The 17,764-nt window shown below is 38.0% G+C and overlaps 1 protein-coding gene across 13 annotated transcripts in view; it reads right to left on the bottom strand.

Moving 5' to 3' along the window:
- Positions 1-17,764, bottom strand: part of bptf (bromodomain PHD finger transcription factor) — a 108,696-nt gene that overhangs the window by 39,249 nt on the left and 51,683 nt on the right. For 10 of the 13 annotated variants that reach the window (XM_055653777.1, XM_055653768.1, XM_055653775.1 and 7 more), the window contains 6 exons: positions 13,592-15,857; positions 8,043-8,167; positions 6,014-6,142; positions 4,079-4,229; positions 2,846-2,969; positions 390-642 (listed from right to left, as the gene is read on the bottom strand). In XM_055653777.1, the coding sequence (XP_055509752.1) occupies positions 390-642; positions 2,846-2,969; positions 4,079-4,229; positions 6,014-6,142; positions 8,043-8,167; positions 13,592-15,857 (3,048 nt within the window). The remainder of the gene's footprint in view (positions 1-389; positions 643-2,845; positions 2,970-4,078; positions 4,230-6,013; positions 6,143-8,042; positions 8,168-13,591; positions 15,858-17,764) is intronic. The other 3 variants (XM_055653774.1, XM_055653779.1, XM_055653780.1) reach the window with 1 other exon arrangement.

Below are 17,764 nucleotides of genomic sequence, written 5' to 3'. Positions count from 1 at the left end.
AATGTAAAATGAAGATTGGGCAAAACAATTTAAAGTAGAAGTTTGGAACATTTCATTTTACATCTAAGTTCTTTAGATTTTGAAGTATTCATATGAATTAGGAGTCATAATTTACAAAATATGCTTTTTATTTAGGGCCAGGCAGTCTGCTGATCAATGATAATGGCTTAGTACTTTATAATTCTTGAAAAAATTCATCAACAACATTAAAAGTTAACTAACTTTCCTCCCCATTTCGTTGGATAAGAACAAGCTTCTGCAACGTGTTTTTGGTGATGCTGAAATAGGAAACTAGCTGCAAATTCAATTACACTTTGGATCACGTTCTTTTGTCACTCACTCTCATATAAATACAAATACTAAGAAGATGCATCCATTAAGACACAAACCTGATCCACTCTGGCCCTGCTTGATCCAAGTAGCGAAACTCTGCTGAAAATTCTTGTTTGGCTGAAATGTCACTGTAGTTGGTGAACCCACTTTAGTGGTAAATACCACTTTTGTTCCTGGGGAGACCTGTCCTGCCAAGGAGCCTACCACTAACTTCTGGGGAGTGGTAATAGTGGTAGCAGTACTGTTGGTCGTAGAGGCAGATGCAGCAGAATTAGGCGTGGCTGACAACTTTTGCTGCTCAAGACGCTTCTGTCAAGGTACAATAAAAGTTACCAAAGGTTTATCAAGAACCAAAAATGTCTTCACACAAAAACACAATATTTCAATCTTCAGATCGACAAGGAAATATCCCAGTCTGCTATTCTCATCCGTCACTCCCCACGTACAAACCAACCTTATTAACAGATATACACTGTGGAATATTCAAGTACATTATTATCAATACTATACTTATGGCAAGCATTCAGAACATTTTCAAACAAACAGTGGCTTATAAATAAGTAATTTAACTGTACTTTTATGGACCACCCTACAGAAATAAGTGATAATGTCCAGATTGTGAGCTTTTGAAATTTTGACCAATTAATTTGAAGTCTCCCCACCCATTTAAAATATAACTTGTTTGACAGTTTACATATTTTTAGGTTAACACGTGGTACATTTTTTATGAAATGGTAATAACATTTAATTACTGAAAACATTTACTCAACAGATTAAGATATTCTTGAATTTTAAGACATAAAAAACGGCACATACAAAGGCCAGAAACATACAATTAAGTCCCAATGTATAGTGGAATGATAATATAGTATAAATGTCAAAGTTATGCAACTGGCTAATAATTATGAAACATAAACCTTTTTAATTGCTATTGAAGACAAACAACATTCTCTGTAAATTAATATTCAATCTTTCATAATTCCCACAAAGTATAATTCTCCTTAAAACACCACAAGATAAAATCTGCTGTAACTTCATTACACATGTTGCAAAACTATTATTAACTAGCCAGATGAAAAAGATAGAGATGAAAATGTAATAAATCAGTTTCAGGTGCCAAAGGTACAAGTTGCAATGAATAAGCTGGGTCATATATATTGATAAAGTTGATTCATGTCATCTTAAAACTCTCAATACATCAAACACCTTGTATTAAACACAATCCATTTGCAGTTGTCAATTTGCAGTTGATCAAGTATATGCTTTGAAATTTTTATTGCAAAACTAATCAAACTTCCTTTGAATTTGATCGTTGGAAATTAGCCTTTCGAGGAAGAATCAACCTATTCAAAGAAGTATCATCAAGCAAGGTATTTGTCCATTAAGGTGCACAGTGAATTGTCATGAGTTTTACATTTCACCCAAATGGCTGGAGAGTGAGGAATAAGAAAAGTTGCAGTGAGAAATGGAGAAAATGTTTCTACTATTTCTACTTTCTGATGCTTTAAATTGTTATAAAGAGGATAGAAATTATTTGCCAATTCTGTCCACCCTCGCTGTGCACAATTTGGGAGAGTAAAGTAGAAACCTTTGAGTACCCTAGCAAGGACTTTGACTCTCATCCCCTGTGGTGCTCATCCAGTCGCACATTCATTCCACAAATGTATCTGTAGAGCTAATGAAACTAAACCCTGCACCAAAACTAAGCTCAGCAACTGTTGCCAGTGTGAGGATATTTTTTATCTATTGTCTATAGAGGGTGTACTTATCAAGATGATTTGAAAACCCTCCTGATTTTTTGCATGTAACCTTCCTGGTTACAGCACTTAAAGCTTTCAAGTTTCCTTTAAACACACCTGCCATCCTCAATGGGGGGGGAGATTTAAACTTCTTCTCTCTTTCCCTCTTCCACTCCTCCTGCCCCCCCCGCCCAAACATTCCTCCAATACATCTTCTGGTTAATGACGTTGCTCAAGGAAAATTATCTCAATTCATCTTGTCTTGTCCTTGTGTCATTTTATGCCGCTGGACTGATTTTTTTTTGTTTCAGTCTATTCCATTCCAAAGAAAATGATTCAAGTCAATGTAATCTTTTCCTAAAATTCCCTAAAATGTTCCTGCTCTAGTGATATACTCAAACTCCACAGTAATCTCTTATGCAAGAACACCGTTCCTAAATCAATGTCTTTGAACAACTCTAGACTGGAATCCTGCCAAGCCTTTGGAACAAGAAATCGATTAAATCAACAAATGAAAATCCGAATCGCTTGCCAGGTGGTCAAAAATTATACATTTAACAAAAATATAACCGCAAGGTGATATTTCCTTTATGTAAGAATTTAAATTGTTTAAAGATCAATGATGCAATTATTCACAAAGTGTAAATTTGGTACTGCTGAAAACAAGCCACTGACAGTGGCAAAATTAATAAAACAAAAATGAAACCCCTGTTAAGTTGTTAAATAATGCAACTTATTGACAGGTGGGATAAGGAAATCTCATGCCTTCCCACCTGCTGAGCAGCCAAGCGCTGCTGTTTAAGCTGGGCCTCGAGTTGGGCCTTGAACTCTTCGGACTTCTTCTGCTCACTAACCTTTGCTTGCTGCTCAGCAGCCTGCGCCTTCTCCTTTTCCACCCTAGAACACACAAGCAAGCGAATGACCAAAAAACATTCATAAAAAAAAAAAATGATATCTTAAAATAGACTTGGACAAATGCCATTCTTCTACAATATGTTCAACAGAAATGTGTTAGTTAGGGTCTCAGGTTATTGGTATTGGTTTGTGTTTCTCAGTTTAAAAAAAATGAAATTGGGAGGAGGAGGTAGAATCCCAATTTGGGATTTCTTAATGCTAATTTAAGCACTTTAAGCATCAAGTAGAAATTAAAATCAAGAATAGTAGGAGTTACTGCAGAAGCAAAACAGATGTTTCACTTTTCTGATAGCCGACACCCTGTGGTGAGTGATACTGCCAGTTGTTGCAGTTTTCCGATTATCAGAAATTGGATCCGAACTGCCTCAGACTCTTTCACGAGGGAGGTTTAGGAATAGAAAACTTCTATGTTTTCTGGACTTCTATGTCATCTGGGCTGGGTTTGAATCGGGCACGTGGTGAAAGCCTAAGTGAAATGAACTTCCATTGATCCATTTGTTATTGCGCTCAAGTCCACTACCAGCATAAGCATTGAAGTGCACATCATTCTAGAAATGGCTAGCATGGGATATGTGGGAGTTGAAGAAATTCTACTCAACATCCTTTATAAAACAAGGAATACAGGCATCTTCTACATTTACATTTACTTGATAGTGCCCAAATTTACATTTACATTTACTTGATAGTGCCCAAATTTAAAACAAAAACCAAGAGACCTGGGCTTAAAATAATGCGACTTCAGAGATTAATATATCCCGTGAGGTTTTTTAAAAATAGTCTTGATGAATAATGGAGCAGACCTGAAGAGCCAATTGCCGTCTCCTACTTCTTTCTGATGTTCTTACATGAAGCACAAATGTAGAAATTGGAATGTTATATAAGTACCAAATATTGCAACATAAGTTTCAGATTAATCGTATACCCTATACAATCAGGAAAATCTGAAGCAGCACAATAATAACAATTTCTATATTGCTGCATCTCTTATAAGCCTCCCAACTTTAGTAACTCGAGACAAAATGGACATAGGTTATGTTTTTCAGAACTACCATTGAACAATAATTTATCACAGAAACCCAAATCCGTTCTACCTCTCTGCAAAACTGCGAATTTCCCACAAATCCAGTTCTTCTTCTGGGACCCAGGTCTCAATTATAACAGGACCAGTCTGTTTTGGGGCCTCAATCTTCTTCGGTCGTAAAGCACTAGATCGAAGACCTTTCCTCTGGGGTGTTGGGGTTTCTTTAAAACGGGCGAGAAGAGGAAAAATAAATAAATAAATAAAGCATTAACCGATAAGTAACATATTGCACAGTATTTTTGAAAACATCTTTCAGAATTTCCTGATCTTTAACATCATGCATCTTTTTTTTCCTGCCTGTATTTCACATCTTAAACTAAGGGAACAATAATAGTCCATGCACATCTGTCACCTTCAGGCTAGACTAACACACACTTTCAATTCCATATGTAAAGCATATCAAGAAAGCAATGAGTTTCATCTGCTGGCCTGATTAAGAGCTACCAAAATGCAGTGCATACAGACTGCATCGGTACAAGTATCAAAGTTGAGATTCAAAAACTGCAGCACACCGTAATTTTGTACAATGTTCCAGAAACTCACTAATTCTTGTCATCCTTACGGAAAATTACAGGCTGTTGAGCCCTACATTACTGTTGGGGAAGATTCTGAGGAACAGGATTGGTGTTGACTTAGAAAGGCAGGGATTGAGTCAACACTGTACTGTGCAAGGTAGATCTTGTTTCACAAATCTGATTGAGATTTTGAGGTGACAACTAGGAAAATTGATGAAGGTAGTACAATGGATATCGTTTACATGGACATCAATAAAGCTTTTGACAAGCTCCCACATGGTAGGCTGGTCCAGAAGGTGTTTGGAGAGGAAAGGTGGAGCAGTTACAGGCCTAAAGTGAACAAATGGGATTCTTGCTGAGAGCCAGCGTGGATGAAGGGGGCCGAAATTACCCACTTCTGTGCCTGGTTTCTAAGATTTTATGAAAAGGATACAAATGACTGAGCTGAAGTGTTTAATGGAGTGAGATGAAATCTAAATCCTAATGTGAAATACACAAGAAAAGTCAAGGTACTGGAAAGAGTGTGTTATGCAGAACTACAAATACATTCAATAAAATGCCAGCTGTTTAGTTTAGTTTAGTATAAATATATAGCATGGAAAAGACTATTTGGCCCATTAAGTCCCTGCTGACCACCGATCACTCGCTCACATTAGTTCTATGTTATCCTACTTTCGCATCTTCTCCATGTACATCAAAGGCATTTTCTTTAACAGAGGCCAATACAAACCCGCAGGTCCTTGGGGTTTGTGAGAGAAAATCAAAGCACTGGAGGTCACGTGGTCACATGGAGAACGTGCAAAGTTAATACGGTCATATTAAGCTTGATGGGCTTGGTTCAGTAGCCATTGTAGATAAAACAAGTTTGAGTCACTATACAAAGATCTATAGCTTTAAATAAGGACAAGAAGGATAGATGGGAAAGAGCCTGTGTTGGTAGGGAGACAAACTCTGGTGAAATACATAATTACAAACAAAAAGAGGGGACTTCAAATGAGAATTTGAAAAACAGATACAATAAACGTATATGGTAACATGGAAAAGCAGAGAATTAAAATGATGCAGCGGTAGGTACATTTGATTGAAATGGGAGAGTTTGGTTGTTTTTCTTGCCAGTAACCAGGAGACTCAGAATAGCTCCAGTAGCAGAACCAACGGCACATATCAGTTTTTGTTAACAACAAAGAACAATGAAACCTACACCAGAATGAAATAACAATCTTGAAGTGAGGGTGCATTAATTCCATGTCCATCATAAGAATTAATCTAATGTTAGGTTTAAGGGAGCAGTAAAATCTTGAACAAAGGTTTAAATTTAATAAAGCTAATGTCAAAAGAATTAGAAATAAATCTCTGCACTAAAATTAAAACAAATATATGCTGAAAATGCTACATTCAATACGAAAACATATTCACAAGATGAGCTGTACCTTTTGGAGTTTCGGGTACACCAATGGGACAGATAATTTTCCGAATGCAGTATTCAGAACGGATTCCATAAGGTCCAACATCTCTGCGTTTGATAATCTCAGTGGTGGTGATATCACTTTCTGTAGTTTCTGCAATAATGTGTGTGAATTCATACTTTTATTTTTATTAACCATAAATATCGGATGAACGTCTTAAAGGTGAATAGCAATAATCACAACTTAAAATTCAACAAATACAAAGTAATACCATAAAAATATTTTCTGCATTGCATTTATGCTTCTGTATAATTTAGGTTTATTATTAAAAAGTCATTTATTTATTTATCCCTTCCTGCTTGTAACCTCGCAATCAGGATTCAGTGCAAAATCAACCTTCGAATAGCTGAAATTACACACCTCACTCAACCCAGACTATGGAAATTGCTGGGCCTGGACTTTCAGGCACTGATACATGCAGATACTTTGACAATTTTATATGAATATTCTTACTGACAAGCATAATTTCTCAAATTCCAGCATTCTCTTCTCCACCTACAAACTTAAATGCCATTGACACATATGGCACAGCTTGATACATTCATTTGATGCAGTTTCCATATTTTGATCTTGTCCCAATTTGAACATTTTCAACATTTTGCCATTTGATGAATTTAATCAACAAGGCAGCTTGAAAGGGGGCCATCTTTGAATAACTTCATATTTATTTTACAACACTAGAGGAGGCTATTGTATACATTAACTATATGCTGGTTCTCAGAGGAATCTCATTCCCCAAATTATTTCTCTGAAACCAATTCTCTTTCATAAGCTCCATGAACTCCCTTGGTTCTCCTACTACCCTCCTACACGAGAGCAATTTAACAATTGGCACATCTTTTGGATGCGGGAGGAAACTGAAGACCTGGGGAAAACGTGCGATTCCCGTAGATAGTATTAGAAGCCACGATCAAACTCGGATCACTGGAAATAGATTGTAGCAGCACTTCCTGCTGCACCACTGCACTGTCCAAAATGAACATCATGCATGCATTTTAAAGTCTTGAGCATAATTTTTCAAAGTTTACACTCAATGTGCCTTTCAGTGTGTAGTAACTGAAACAAAAGTAATCATTTGTCATTACAACAATAAACAAATAAAGGGAACTATTTGATCATCATGCTAACATCTTTTCCCTCAACTGTGCATCAAACTCATGGCGTTCTAAGACTTGAAGCTGTCCTTTGGTCAAAAAAAAGCCAGATTACTTCTACGACAGTAATAATAATGGACAGGACAAAACACCTAAACTTCAAATGATAGAAAAGTCATAACTATTAAATTGCAATCTTGATCTTTATAAGTCATACTGAGTTTTCCAGGGAATATATTTCTCTCCAGTGAACTCTTAAAAGTCCTGGAACTTTCTTGGTGACATCGCAGTCACCAAAATTCCCTTATTTACACGTATGATTTAAAAAAATATACACACTGCTAAGTAGCATGCTATTGCAAGTCCGAGGAAGGGTCCTGACCTGAAACGTCACTATTCCATGTTCTCCAGAGATGCTGCCTGACCCGCTGAGTTACTCCAGCACGTTGTATCTTTTTTTCCCCAAACCAGCATCTGCAGTTCCTTGTTTCAACAATTTGACTGCTCTACTGAAAAATCTCCTCAAGATATGCCTACTTTGATGAAGTTCTCCTCCTACTTTGATGAAGTTCTCCTCCTCTAACGTTGAAGAAGGGTCTCAATCTGAAACGTCATTTATCCATGTTCTCCCACGGATGCTGTCTGATCCATTAAGTTACTCCAGCACTTTTTTGTCTTTTTATCTCCCTCTCATTTCCTTCTATGGATTGCTATATTTTTAGTTTATTTATGAAAGTTAACAAGTACACGAGAAATATTATGTTCGGAAGACCACGAAGCTTGCATAAAACTTAATTTTGCGGTATCTAATACCTGAACAGCTGCAAACACACTTCATCAAACTACTTGAGAATGCAACTTTTAAGTTGCAACCACAAATGTGTTCATGCTACCCATACCTGTACGAGCAGTGCTGACACCTGCTGGTGGTTTAACTGCCATGTCATCCCATCGCAAGCATGCCCACAATAACCGCAACATAAGACTGACACCTGCTAAGGACTTCACAGTTTGTAGTCGATACCTGGGCAAAAATATAAGACACCACTAATTGAAAGCTCGGGAGTGTTACGGGATTTTATTGTACAGACAACATATAGGCATTTTACCATCTCATTTGAAACTAGGCGATATTATATTTTAAAACTGAAGTTTTATTATATCCTCATGGCCTATTGTGGAAATTGTTTGACTGTGATCCAGCATGTGTCTTTATACCCAATGTAGCCTTGAGGAGAAGTCGTCATAACAAGATTCTGAACTAACATTTGTTCCCATGTTCTATTATTTGCACTGCGATTCGATTAATAAAATGGGCAATACTTTGCAAACTTCTTATACAATACTAAACCTGGACCATCTATCCAAAGCACTAACTTACATTTGAAATGTCATCTGTTATACCTGTCACTCCACTGGATGGAAAGTTCGCAGTCTGCGATACCTCTCTCAGGGTATGAAGTTTAAAAGCAAGATATTAAAAAAAAAAAATAGATATCTTCAAAACTCAAATTTGAAAGATGCTTATAATGTACCTGAAACAGCCTAAAGCAATTATTGTGTCAACCAATTGATGCCAAATCATGCAAGGGGTAGTGAATAAGTTGCTAATGCTAGGCCAAACAAGTACGTTTTAAAGAGAAACTTCAAGGAGGAGAGTGGAGAAATGTACAACTCTAGAACCTGTTAGGCTCGGGAAGACTTCATTTGTGCGGCAGCAAAAATCAGGTTTTTGCAAGAGGCTAAAATTGGAGAAACTCAACTATCTGAAGGTTGTGGCAGTGGAATGGATTACAGATAGACAGGGGCAGAAAACACAGGCATTTGAACACTTAAATTAAAACGGGTGAACTGTTAACTTTTTCCTCAGACCAAGGAATATTATTTATTGGTTAAGATTTCACTTTAAATTTAACCAATTGCAGACTAAAGCAAATTAGTATACACCAAGCAATTGGCATATAAATAAAGTTTGTAAAGATCATTTCACATATCAAGATGCTATGCACCATTACAAATGTGGGCAGAAATTAGGCAGCAATATTCAATATCATTGAGACCAGCTACATCTCAATTTATAATATATAGGCTTACTTAAGGAATGATTACAACGGGACTCTTCGACAATATACCATTTCCACATTACAATCCAGCACCAGGCTGATAAATCATTGTAAATTAAACTTGGGTAACCTGTGACTAAGATAATAGCGTAAGTAACTCAGTCACGCTCATAAAGCTTGAGTTTTACTTGTTCACCTTATTGATAGAAAGGCTAAAGCATACAAATCAAATCATGACAAGATTTCATAAAAGTTCATACAAAGTTATGGGAAAGGCATCACTTCAGCTCACACTATTACAAAAAGAAACTTTTAATCGTTATTCAAGCACCCCACTATACACGATTTTCCTATTTAATTGGAATAAGACAGTCACTTTAGAATAACGACACTGCGCAATCATACCGCCATTATATTTGAACTTACTTGAAATAATTTCATGTTTGATGAGAAAGATCCAAGTTTCATCCTACTACTCTGGTTAATCTTTAATTAATGCTCCAGAAGTGGTAAGACAAGAGAACAAGTCCATTGTGCCTTTCAAGGCAATATGACCGTATACAATGTGTTATAGTAACAAGAGAACAATTTGCTAAAAAAATCTTGCATCTGAAGATTGGGGTTAAACGCAAAATGTCAATGCCAACACCTGTGACACCAGTCAGAACTCACTCTATTCACCCTACTAACTTGTGTAGTTAAGCTGTATATGGACACAGAATTTAGAGGTGTGCAAAGGGGAACAAAAACAAAAATAAGGATACGGAATCAAGGATTTGTGATGTGTAAGAAGTTCTTTTCTCAGATGACAATGATTCTTCGTTCTCTTCATTTGGAGAAATGTAGAGTTTCACCAGCTCCTGACTCCATCAATCAAGAGGATCTGCAGAGCAGTCGTCATATCCAGATGGCCATAAAAATTCATCTCCATCTTATGTTTGCTTCATGACAGCATGCACATATTGATCTGAACAGATCTCAGTAAATTACAGATGTCATAGAACATAGAACTGTCCAACACAGGAACACATTTTTAGGCCCACAATGTCTGTGCCAAACATGATACCAAATTAAACTAATCTGCCTGCACATGATCCATATCCCTCCACTTCCTGCATATCCATGTAATTATCCAAAAGTCTCTTACAGTGCCCGCTATAATGTTTGGGACAAAGACCCATCATTTATTTAATTGCCTCTGTACTCCACAATTTGAGATTTGTAATAGAAAATAATCACATGTTGTTAAAGTGCACATTGTCAGATTTTAATAAAGGTCATTTTTATACATTTTGGTTTCACCATGTAGAAATTACAGCAGTGTTTATACATAGCCGCCCCCCCATTTCAGAGCACCATAACGTTTGGGACACAGCAATATCATGAAAATGAAAGTTTAGTATTTTGTTGCATATCCTTTGCATGCAGTGACTGCTTGAAGTCTGCGATTCATGGACATCACCAGTTGCTGGATGACTTCTCTAGTGATGCTCTGCCAGGCCTGTATTGCAGCCATCTTTAGCATATGGCTGTTTTGGGGGCTAGTCCCCTTCAGTTTTTTCTTCAGCATATAAAAGGCATGCTCAATTCGGTTCAGATCGCGTGATTGACTTGGCCACTCAAGAATTTACTATTTTTTAGCTTTGAAAAACTCCTTTTTTAGCTTTAGCAGTATGTTTGGGATCATTGTTTTGCTGTAGCATGAACTGCTGGCTAATGAGTTTTGAGGCATTTGTTTGAACTTGGGTAGATAGGATGTGTCTATACACTTCAGAATTCAATTTGCTGCTACCATCAGCAGTTGTATCATCAATGAAGATAAGTGAGCCTTCAGCTGCAATACATGCCCAGACCATAGCACCCCCACCACCGTGTTTCACAGATGTTGGGGTGTGCTTTGGATCTTGGGCAGTTCCTTCTCTCCTCCATAATTTGCTCTTGCCATAACTCTAATACAAGTTAATCTTCATCTCATCTGTCCACAAGTCCTTTTTTCCCAGAACTGTGGTTGCTCTTTTAAGTACTTCATGGCAAACTGTAACCTGACCATCCTATTTTTGTGGCTAACCAGTGGTTTGCATCCTGCAGTGTAGCCTCTGTATTTCGGTTCATGGAGTCTTCTGGAGACAGTGGTCATTGACAAATCCACAATGACTCCTGAAGAGCGTTTCTGATCTGTCGGACAGGTGTTTGTGGATTTTGTCTTTATTATAGAGAGATTACTTCTGTCATCGGCTGTGGAGGTCCTCTTTGGCTTGCCGGTCCCTTTGCAATTAGTAAGCTCAACAGTGCTCTCTTTCTTCTTAATGATGTTCCAAACTGTTGATTTTGGTAAGTCTAAGGTTTGGGTGATGTCTCTAACAGTTTTATTCTTGTTTCTCAGTCACATAATGGCTTCTTTGACTTTCATTGGCACAACTTTGGTCCTCATGTTGTTAAACAGCAATAATAGTTTCCAAAGGTGATGGAAATATTCGAGGAAAGACTAGATGCCAGGAGCTTATACCTGCATTAAGGAGGCAATTAAACACACCTGAGCAATTACAAACGTCTGTGAAGCCATGTGTCTGAAACATTATGGTGCCCTGAAATGGGGGGGACTATGTATAAACACAGCTGTAATTTCTACATGGTGAAACCAAAATGTATAAAAATACCCTTTAATAAAAAGGGCACGTTAACCAATGTGCACATGTGATTTTTTTCTATTACATATCTCAAATTGAGGTGTACAGAGGGAAATAAATAAATGATGGGTCTTTGTCCCAAACATTCTGGAAGACACTGTAAATGTCACTATGGGATTTGCTTCCAACACCACTGTGGTAGGCAGTGCATTTCTGGCACCTACCACTCTGTAAAAATAAACTTGCACATCTCCTTTATGCATTGCCCTTGAGTCTTTGACATTCCTACCTTGGGAAAATATTCTGCCCATCTACCCTGGCAATATTTTCAATCTTTCTTGCCACAGTGCTCCTCATCAACTTCCACAAACTTCACGTCACAGTGGAACTAATCTTCAGAACTAGAACAATACTTTTCTATTTATAGGTAGTACACCGCAGAAGCATGGTTATTCCAATCTTGGTAGTCACGCTGCAGCAAGTAGACAACACACTGGATGGAGTTTGCATATTCTCCCTGTGATCGCATGGGTTTTCCCTGATGTTCCGGTTTCCTCCCACATCCTAAAGACATGCAGTTAATTAGCCTCTGTAAATCACCCCTAGTGTGTAGGGAGTAGATGCAAAAGTGGGAGAACATAGAACTAGTGTGAAAAGGCGATTGATTGTTGCATGGCAATGATGGGCTGAATGGCCTGTTTCCAAGCTGTAACTGTAAAACTAAAACTAAACAGAAACACTGCAAAACAGCAGAAGAAGTGCACAGCCTCAAACTACCTACCCACCCCATCCATTCTGGATAGATCTTGCCCCTCTGTGAAAGAGGCTGTCATTCCAAAACTTGCCTCATCAGTCACCACAGAATCCACTAAACCAGAGAGGAAGCAAGTCACCTACAATGCTGGAGGACTGCCAAAGAAAGAAGAAAAAAACAGCAACGGAAGGGTAAAATGGGAAAACATTCACTTATGGAAACTCCACGCAACTCAAGTTAGAGACATTCATATCCATAAAGTAAATCTCTTCGCGAATGAAATTAGTTAAAACAATTGGCAATCTGACAACAAACTCACATCTTAATCAAAACCCAACCACAAGATGTCAAGATCAACAAACAACAATTATGCATTCATTGTAGACACAAAATGCTGGAGTAACTCAGCGGGACAGGCAGCATCTCTGGAGAGAAGGAATGGGTGACGTTCCGGGTCATGAGCCAAAACTTCACCCAATTCTTCTCTCCAAAGATGCTACCTGTCCCGCTGAGTTACTCCAGCTTTTTATGTCTACCTTCGATTTAAACCAGCATCTGCAGTTCTTTCCTATGCATTCACTGTCTTCAGTTAGAACGAATTCAGGTGTTATAGTGCAGAAAATAATTAAAAAAATTAGCATGCAGTTTGGTGAGAGGTAATAAGACTGAGAGGTTTGTAAAGATATGATTAAGCTTTAGTAATCAAATACCCAGCTAGCATTAACTATTTAACCACAAAGATGAATGGTGGTTACTTGAATTAAGTACTTAAAGCTGGCAGCCATATGTTGGAATCTATTCACATCAAGAGTCAAATACAAAGGCATGTACATAGGGAGACGATTATCCAGGTATGACCTTTGATAAACAGATATAACCTATGATAAACATTCTAAAGAAACAAAACTTTGGTCAGTGATGGGAAGTAAAGAACAATCTTAAGTACAAGCTACAATCCAAAAACCATCCAGTTAACAGTTTTAAGAAGAATTAATTTAGAATACCTCCATGCAATGCCAAAGGTTGGTCGTGGAGATGGATAGGGCCAGATATCCAAAGCAGGCTTTGCATTGTAGTTAAATCCTTGAACTTCCCGAATCCCAGATCGCCTGGCTAGTTTCCTTAGATCATCATTTGGCAGGACGAATATGCTCTTCTTGCTGCTTTTGGTGATAAATTTACGGTACGAAGGGAGGGCTGTGCCAGACCGTGTCTTTTTTGGTCGACAAAACCGCATGAGTTTAACTCTGTCCTTGGTGGAATATTCTTTACTTACGGTCATGGTGGTTGTTGACACTCCATCTGGAGAGGCCACAGAATCAGTCACTGTGGTTGTAACAACAGTTTTTTCTGATACTGTCAAGGCGTCCACTGTACTGTCTAGTTTTGGTGAGGTCACTTTTGTGAAAGTTTTTGTGGTGGTTGTTGTTGAAGAAACAGCACAATTCTTAACAGAAGTGAGCACCGATGGAATATTGCTCTGTGAAGAAGTTTCAGCCACACTAACAAGAGTCTTGGATTCCGTGGAAACGGTTGTAGTTGTGGTGGTCATTTCTGTAACAACCGTTTTAATCCCATTGCTATCGCCCACCTCACTCTCAGACTGTATCCCATTCTGCTCACTGAAGTCCTTCTTCAAAGTGAAGTCAGTTGCAGGAACAAAGGATGGAGAGAGAGTTCTTTCATGTCCTTGTCCAACTTCATTTTCAGACTCCGATAATTTATCGGAGGCTAGGTTTGAAAGTCCTGATACTTCCGAAGAATTCAGTATCTCAGAAATATTATCTAACTTGGGATCATCTGCTTGTAGAGGCATTTCATCTAGCTTGGGTGCCTTCACTTCTGGGACTGCTTCGTGTAACCTAGGTGCTTTTAGCTGTTCAATTGCATCCTCTATCCTGGGGGGCTTGTCCTGTGGTACAGCATCATCATACTCCTCCTTATCTGCTGAAATACCATCATGTGCAACTGTTAAAACATTTCCGTCTTTTCTGTTCGATTTTTCATCCAGGTCATCTGTGGTAATATCTCCATTCATAACTAGCTTTACATTTGGCTCTTTTGTTGATGATTTTATTTCATTTTCAGAGTTTACCTTTGGGCTGTTTTTTTCCTTAAGGGGTTCTCTGTTATTAACATCAGGTGCTTCAGATGGGACCAATTCAGATTTTTTCATTACAACAGATTCTACTGCATCATTTCCATTAATCTGATCTACAGGGTGCCGATGTTCCAGTTTGGTTTCCAAAGCTTTCATTTCAGAGATCTTATTTTCTGTACAGCATTCTGTGTCCATTTTTTCAGGGCATTTATTTTCAACACTATTGCTTTCCTTGTGGTCAGGGAATTCTTTTACACCATTTTCCTCAACATTCATTGGTCCAATGTTTTCACTGGCTCGATCTATTTTTTCCTCATGCAGAGCTCCAATTACCTCTTTACTTGGCTTAATTTCAGTGTTGTTGCCTTCACCGCATTCATCTGTCTCCATCAGATCACCATGGCCTTCAGCAACATTCACTTCCACATTTGTGTTTGTGTTCAGATTGGCATCGTTTTCTTTTCCCTCCATTGGCTCACTGCTCTTCCCAAAGCTCTCATTCTTTGCATCAACATTATTATGTACAGAATTTGCCCTCGTTTCCAACTGCTGTGTTTTTACCTCTGTACCATTTTCCTTGCTTTTCAAATGTAGCTCCTGGATTTCACCACATGTGACCGCTGATTCAGTGGAATTTTCAACAGCTTCCTTTTCAACAGACACTGCATTATTAATGCCCGGTTCCTTTAACAATGCTTTTTCATGGGTCAATACTTGATTTTTCCCAACTGTTGTTTCTTGGTCTGACACTGCAGAGCTTTCAGCTGCAATCTTTGAAGAGTTCTGACCTACTTGCCCTCTCTTTTGCTCCACTGATTCAGGCTCTCTTTGAAGAATGCTTTCAGGTTGATCAGATTTCTGTGGTTCAGTTATACTTTTCTGTTCCTTTATTGGTAACTTCTTTAAGGCTTCTTGTTTCAGTTTTTCTTGTCTTTGCTTCTCTTCCATTGTAAACTGTTTCACCCGCCGATCCAATAGTCCATCTAATTTAGATGTTTTAACTCTCCTTTTATACCAAGTCCTCAGCTGAAAGCCCTCACTCACATTGATGAGATCAGCTGAGATATATTTTTCCTCTTTTGAACTGGATTCATTCTTGGTCTCATCCAAATTCATTGGCTCCTCCTTGATCAACTTATCCGAATCGATACTGGCAACTTCAATGTTTTCTAAAATAAAACAGCATCTAGTTAATAATTGTAATTATGAGTAATAATCTTTGTCATAATTCCTCCACTAATATTTTCTATTTGTATGACAAACCAAACTAATTAAGGGGTCTTGGTGCTAATCTGCCTCCCAATAGGTTAGCCCCGACTGAAGACAAAGTAGTTTTAAAAAAGGATAGGAATGCGCAACTAAACTGGAAATAGAGAGTTTAATAATCCTCCACTATTGCCTCCTCTAACCTACTGACAATAGAAGGATACATTTTAAGTAGTTCTGCCACATGCCAAATGGGGCAGGGAATTTAATTTATTTGGTTAGTTTCATAGAGGATCTCAATTCCAGAATGAACATATAAAATAAAATTAAATAATTCATCTGAATACTGAACAAAGGTCAAACAGTTAATGTATTTTAATAATTTAAACATACATTTTATGATATTTAAGAAATATACTCCCACCATTATCTAATAAATTGTAATTAAAGTTTACTAGCAAGTATTCTATTTTTTACGTTATTGAATATGGCATTACCCATGTTAACCAGCTACTCTGAGAAAAATAAGCTCCGCCTTTTGCTAACATTATCTTAAATAGTTCTATTGAATTGCTGTTTCTATTTATGTTTTATTAACTACAACCATTCACACGCATACATTTTTATTGCTGACACAATTCTAATGCATAATTATAACCTTTATAATCTTATCTCTGAACTAATTTAACTGATATTACCTGATTTCTGAATTAGAAAAATATCCTACGATCCACTAAATGAGAGATCATAGTGATGAGAGTACAAATTTCAGTTTAGCATAATCTATTTTAATTAGTTTGACCTAATTTGAAAAATATGGTTTCAGTGACTTCATTGTATTACAATATTATTCTTCAATGAAGCTAAAACCAGATCAGAAAGATGAAACTACAAAAAAATTATAATTACACCTCCAAGCTTAGAAAATTTTATTTTGTAGACACAATTGCAGACGCCAGTTTACAAAAATAAGAAAGTGCTGGTATAACTCAGTGGGTCAGGCAACATCTTTGGAAGACACAGACAAGTGACGCTTTTTCAGACTAATTGTAGTGAGAGGGAAGCTGGAAGAGAGATGGGGGCAGGACAAAGCCTGACAAGAGATAAGTGGTCACAGGACGACACAACCCTGATTGGACTGATCCAGGATGGGGAGGAATCTGCCTACAGACAGGAAGTGACACAGCTGGCGTCCTGATGCCTTCATAACAACCTGGAGCGCAATGCTCTTAAGACGGTGGAATTGATAGAAGACTTTAGGAGAGCTCCCCCTCCCCTCCCCCCACTCACCAGCAACAACATCACAGTCACATCTGTGGAGTTCTTTAAGTTCCTTGGAACCATAATCTCCAAGGATCTTAAATGGGGGGCCACCATCGACTCCACAGTCAAAAAGGCCCAACAGAGGATGTTCATAGAGTCTGCCATCGTAGTCTGTCCTCACCTTCTCCATCATGGTCTGGTTTGGCTCAGCCACCAAGCACGATATCCGGAGGCTGCAGCGAATCGTTCGATCAGCTGAGAAGGTTGTTGGCTGCAACCTTCCCCCCATTGACGAACTGTACACTGCAAGGGCCAGGAAGTGAGCGGGTAAGATCATCTCTGACCCCTCTCAACCTGGCCACAAACTCTTTGAAGCACTTCCCTCTGGAAGGCGACTCCGGACTGTCAAAGCCGCCACAGCCAGACATAAAAACAGCTTTTTTCCACGAGCAGTGGTTCTACTCAAAAGTCTGTGGTCTCCTTTTGCTCTAGTATTTTATTTCATTCACATGTTTAAACTATAATGTTTTATTCTTAATGTTTTAATATTTTATGTTTTATTCTGAATGGTTTACTGTATGTAGTATTGTTACTTGCGGGCGGAGCA

This window comes from Leucoraja erinacea, chromosome 23 (genome assembly GCF_028641065.1).
Source record: "Leucoraja erinacea ecotype New England chromosome 23, Leri_hhj_1, whole genome shotgun sequence".
Lineage (NCBI taxonomy): Eukaryota > Metazoa > Chordata > Chondrichthyes > Rajiformes > Rajidae > Leucoraja > Leucoraja erinaceus.
This window is presented reverse-complemented; position numbering and strand designations above follow the sequence as displayed.